The following is a 4,888-nucleotide window of genomic DNA, read 5'->3' on the forward strand; positions in this document are numbered from 1 at the left end:
GTAACATATTATGTTACTCTATTTGCCTCTCTTCTTATTAACTACTTGCCACATCACTATTTTTGCTTATGTGACATCTATGTTACTATCTATGTTACTCCCACTATGACCAGCCTGATGAAAGGTTCCGCCTTTGAGTCCTTAATTAACACAGCAGTCCACTATGCACGCAGTTGGTATTGACCGCCTAGTGACATAGTCTTAGTCTTCCACCCACCCCCTATCTAATCCGTAGTTTAATTCATTATTAATTAGAAGGACGAACCCTCAGGCCTCAGCACTGCCATTCGCACGCGGTTCTATCCTCTACTCAGCCCCCCCGGCCTGGCCTATATGTATGCACCTCGGGCGGCCGTGTTGATACAATACTCCTACACCTTGTGCTAGCGATAGCTCTTGTTTTGCTGTTCATCGTCAAGCTGATTGGCGTGCTCCTGTTGACATCGGCCCGATACACCGGCAATGGACGGCTGCCGGGATGGATTCTCCGGCGACTTCATGGTGCTCCGGCCGGACAAGGGCGGCGTCCGCAGCCTCCTCCACCTGCTGCGCTGCAGCGACGTCGGCGCCAGCGACGCCGTTGACTGCGCCCCTGGCAAGGAGGTGGTCCTAGACCGGTGGCACCGGTGGATCATCTTCCTCTCCGTCGTGGCGCAGATGCTGCTGCTGTGGGTGAAGACGCCCTTGGCCAAGCTCGGGAGCGCCGTCGAGTACTGGATGAACCTCATCACGGACAATGGCGGCGGCGTGCTCAAGCTTATCAGAAACGCCATGCAAGGTAAACCAACGAGATTTAGCTTTAGGTTGTACTATCACCTATTTCTGCTAACTTGCTAATCCTTGCTAAAACTAATCTTTTAAAATGTGTCGTTAACAAAAAAAAAGTACATTCGTGCAGTTTCACATGAGGTTTCCATCTTATGTTTCTTCGAGAAGTAGTTTTCTTTAAAAATGCCTTGCATATCAAAGCTGGACATTAGTCTTCCATGGCGAAACATACAGTGCCCCTGGAGTAGTTGCGAAGAAAATGGCAGAAAACATATGAAAAGGGGGAAGAAGGTTGAAATAAAATAGAAAACTTAGAAAAAACTCGTGCAAATTATATATAACTATACCTTCAAAAATCCATAAAAAAACTATACATTCAAAAACATATGAAAGGAAACTGCAATCGCTTTATCTCTAGTAACGTACACGCGGGGTGGGTGTCCAATGTAAGGCTCTGTTTGGTTCATAAGTCCTAAATTTTTTTTTAGTCTCAATTAAAAAGTCGATAGTCCCTAAAAAGTCCCTACCTATTTGGTTCCTGAGACTAAACATGGACTAAAAGACCATGTTACAACTAAAAGTCCAAAAAAGAGTCTCCCTCGGAGTCTTCTTTCATAAGCCCCAAATGCCCACTTTAAGTCCCTATAAGTCCTTCACCTGTTTGGTTTAGATGAGACTAAAAAGGACTTTTTAAGTCCCTACACCAATAAGTCCCTGTAAACAAACACCCCCTAAGCACTAAGCACTCGTAATATCAAATAGAAACGGGAATCAACAAGTGTTTGGTTGTTCTTGCTAGGAAACAGGGGTTTACTAATTAAGTAAATGCGTTGATGATTAATTATTCGTGCCACATTATTGCAGAGGTCACAAAATATGCTTTGGATAGCAGCCTTTGTGGTTTAATCGTAGTTTATTAGAGATGAGACTAGCCAATGTATATATCCACTTGTACTCTGGTCAGAACTTATAACCCATAACAACTCTCAAGATAAGGGCAATGTCAGTTTCATATGCTAAATAACATGTTAACTTGTTAATAAGGTGGTTGTTGTCGTGATGCGCTAAGCAACTAAATAAGTTGCATACTGTCATTGGCCCGACTGCTTTCCTGTCGGAGGCGCCACTTGTTCTAATCACTCCCGTGATGCAGGCCTTATCATTATCAAATACTCCATGCGTCCTAAAATAAGTATCTCAACCTTAGTGTTTCCTTCATCCTAAAATAAATGACTCAACTTTATACTATTGCATCAAAGTTTTTTTAACAGAACTTTGTACTAAAATAGTACAAAGTTGAGACATTTATTTTGAGACGGAGGGAGTAGTACCTTTGTTTTAGTTTATAAACAAAAGTTCCCGGCTATAAACACAATCCAACTCCCTGCACAAAAGAAAAAAAAAAGCCAACAACCACAAGTTCATCAAATGAAAACGAGCAAGGTTGCCGTAATATGGTCATACACGTTTTGCATTCTCGTCCCTTTTTCTTCTCCTCTGTGAAATGATTCGGCAAAATCTGCAATGTTCCCCTCCCTTTTATTTGGAGTGACGTGGGAAACACCCCTAGGTTTTGAAAGTCAAACGACATCATAGAAAGTTTGAAGAGTACTCACGAAACTACATTGCAGAATTTGACAGTTCGTACATGCACGCATGTCGCTGTTTTGCTTCGAAGTAGTACAACAATGGCGTTCTGATAATTCCTAGCTAACTGTGCTGTACATACGTTGCAGGCCAATTACGAATTCCGCACAGAGAATCCCCCAACTATCGATCGCTCATTGGACTCATCGACATGAGAGTCGAACTGGACAAGAAGATCAAGCCAGAGGATGGCAGTTACCTCGCTGCTCTGGGCATTATGGCCTCCAAACTAGCCTACGAGAACGAGCTGGTCATCAAGAATGTCGTCGAAAACCATTGGCACATGAAATTCCTCGAGTTCTTCAACTGCTGGAACGGTAAAATTTCAGGGCACGCAAAACATGAAGCATGCATATAGTAGTATGGCAACACACGTTTGGCTAACGTGCAACAAACATGTGTTCTTTGCCTCTTGGCAGAATTCCGAGGGGATCAAGGCGATTACACGACGCAGGCATTCATGTTCGCCGACAAACCGGTTGACGCGGACCTCGTCGTGGTGGCGTTCCGCGGCACGCAGCCGTTCGAGGCAGAGGATTGGTGCACGGACGTGGACATCTCGTGGTACGAGATCCCTGAGGTGGGCAAGGTTCACGGCGGCTTCATGAAGGCGCTCGGGCTGCAAAGGAATCCCATCGGCTGGCCAGCAAAGATAGAAGCAACCAAGGAGAGGCCGTTTGCCTACTACGCTGTCCGCGACGCACTGAAGAAGTCCCTGGCGGCCAACCCGCGCGCCCGGTTTGCGGTGACCGGCCACAGCCTGGGCGGCGCGCTCGCCGTGCTGTTCCCGGCCATCCTCGCCCTGCACGATGAGCACGACCTGCTGGCAAGGCTCCACGGCGTGTACACGTACGGGCAGCCGCGCGTCGGGGACGCGCGGCTCGGGGAGTTCGTGGAGCGGCAGCTCGACACGCCGACCGCGAGGGGGAGGTACTTTCGGTTCGTCTACTGCAACGACATCGTGCCGAGGGTGCCGTTCGACGGCCTCTTCAAGCACTTCGGCCAGTGCATCTACTTTGACGGCTACTACAGGGCGCGGGCCATGGAGGAGGAGCCCAACAAGAACTACTTCTCGCTCGCGTTCGTGGTGTCCAAGTACGTGAACGCGGCGTGGGAGCTCGCCCGGGGGCTCTTCATCGGGCACGTGGACGGGGCAGAGTACGTGGAGGGGTGGACGATGAGGGTCGCCCGAGCGGTCGGGCTCATCATCCCAGGCCTGCCGGCCCACGCGCCACAGGACTACGTGAATGCCACCAGGCTCGGAGCCGCGTCGCTCGACCTGCTTCTCCGTGACCATTAATTGGTTAGGGCATATACAATGGCTCTACGAATGCCACATACGATAAATAATGAGATGGAGAAGAGGAAAATCATAAGAAAAAGCTTGTCTTCTCTTATTTAAAAGAAGACAAGAGATGATCTCTTAAGGCATGTACAATGGTTGATAAGATAGTCTTATTTTAATTCTTGCACGTAATTTAGAGACAAAAAATGTCTATGATGGGTCATCTCTTAGGGCATGTACAATGGTCGATAAGGTAGTCTTATCTTAAATCTTGCATGTAATTTAGAGATGACAAAAAAACATGTCTACAATGGGTCATCTCTTAGCCTTATCTTCAATAACTAATTATTTCTAAAAACACGGTGAGACATATTGTGCTAAGAGATCATCTCTTGTCTTCTCTTAATTAAGAGAAGACAAACCTTCTCTTATGATTTCTCTCTCCTCCACCTCATCATTTATCCTACGTGGCATTCCTAAGATAGAACCATTGTACATGCCCTTAGCCTTATCTTCATTAACTAGCTATTCCTAAAAACATGATGAGACATCTAAGAAATCATCTCTTGTCCTCTCTTAAGTAAGAAAAGACAACATTTCTCTCTTCTCCACCTCGTCATTCTACGTGGCATTCCTAAGCTAGAACCATTGTAAATGCCCTTAGCACAATATGTCTCACCGTATTTTTAGGAATATCTAGTTATTGAAGACAAGATTAAGAAATGACCCATTGTAGACATGTTTTTTGTCATCTTTAAAATAAATGCAAGACTTAAAATACGACTATCTTATCAACCATTGTATTCCCTCCGTTCGGAATTACTTGTCTTGGAAATGGATGTATCTAGAACTAAAATGCATCTAGATACATCCATTTTCGCGACAAATAATTCCGAACGGAGGGAGTACATTACTAGTCGTAGTTGAGAGATCCATGGAAATTGGTCACATATCAGCGGGTGTTGATGTTTGGTTTGGTTCGACCATTTCCATGATTCTTGCATTCTTCGTGGCACTGTGCCACCGAAGTGTTAACTGATTTTATAGGCCAGTGGATTTCTTTTTATTATTACCGTTTGGTCCAAGAAAAGGAACTCAATTATGATTCAATGGCGCCCAGCCAAGTGTATCATAATTAAGGGAAAAACAAGAAGAAAGAGAATTTGTATTAATCAAGTTGTGGCCAAG

At 45.4% G+C, this 4,888-nt stretch overlaps 1 protein-coding gene across 1 annotated transcript; it reads left to right on the plus strand.

The window, feature by feature from the left end:
* Positions 1-378: 378 nt before the first annotated feature.
* Positions 379-4,011, plus strand: LOC123161285 (triacylglycerol lipase OBL1). The gene is made up of 3 exons (XM_044579133.1): positions 379-778; positions 2,505-2,732; positions 2,835-4,011. The coding sequence occupies exons 1-3, from the start codon at positions 463-465 to the stop codon at positions 3,713-3,715; spliced, it is 1,425 nt and encodes a 474-aa protein (XP_044435068.1). The 5' UTR covers positions 379-462; the 3' UTR covers positions 3,716-4,011.
* Positions 4,012-4,888: the final 877 nt, after the last annotated feature.

The sequence above is a fragment of the Triticum aestivum genome, chromosome 7B, assembly GCF_018294505.1.
Source record: "Triticum aestivum cultivar Chinese Spring chromosome 7B, IWGSC CS RefSeq v2.1, whole genome shotgun sequence".
Lineage (NCBI taxonomy): Eukaryota > Viridiplantae > Streptophyta > Magnoliopsida > Poales > Poaceae > Triticum > Triticum aestivum.

Excerpts from the sequence above, each read along its gene's own strand:
- LOC123161285 (XM_044579133.1), top strand. The coding sequence starts at position 463 with ATGGACGGCTGCCGGGATGGATTCTCCGGCGACTTCATGGTGCTCCGG. Across the intron at positions 779-2,504 it reads TATCAGAAACGCCATGCAAG|GCCAATTACGAATTCCGCAC; the intron begins GTAAACCAACGA and ends CATACGTTGCAG. Across the intron at positions 2,733-2,834 it reads GTTCTTCAACTGCTGGAACG|AATTCCGAGGGGATCAAGGC; the intron begins GTAAAATTTCAG and ends GCCTCTTGGCAG.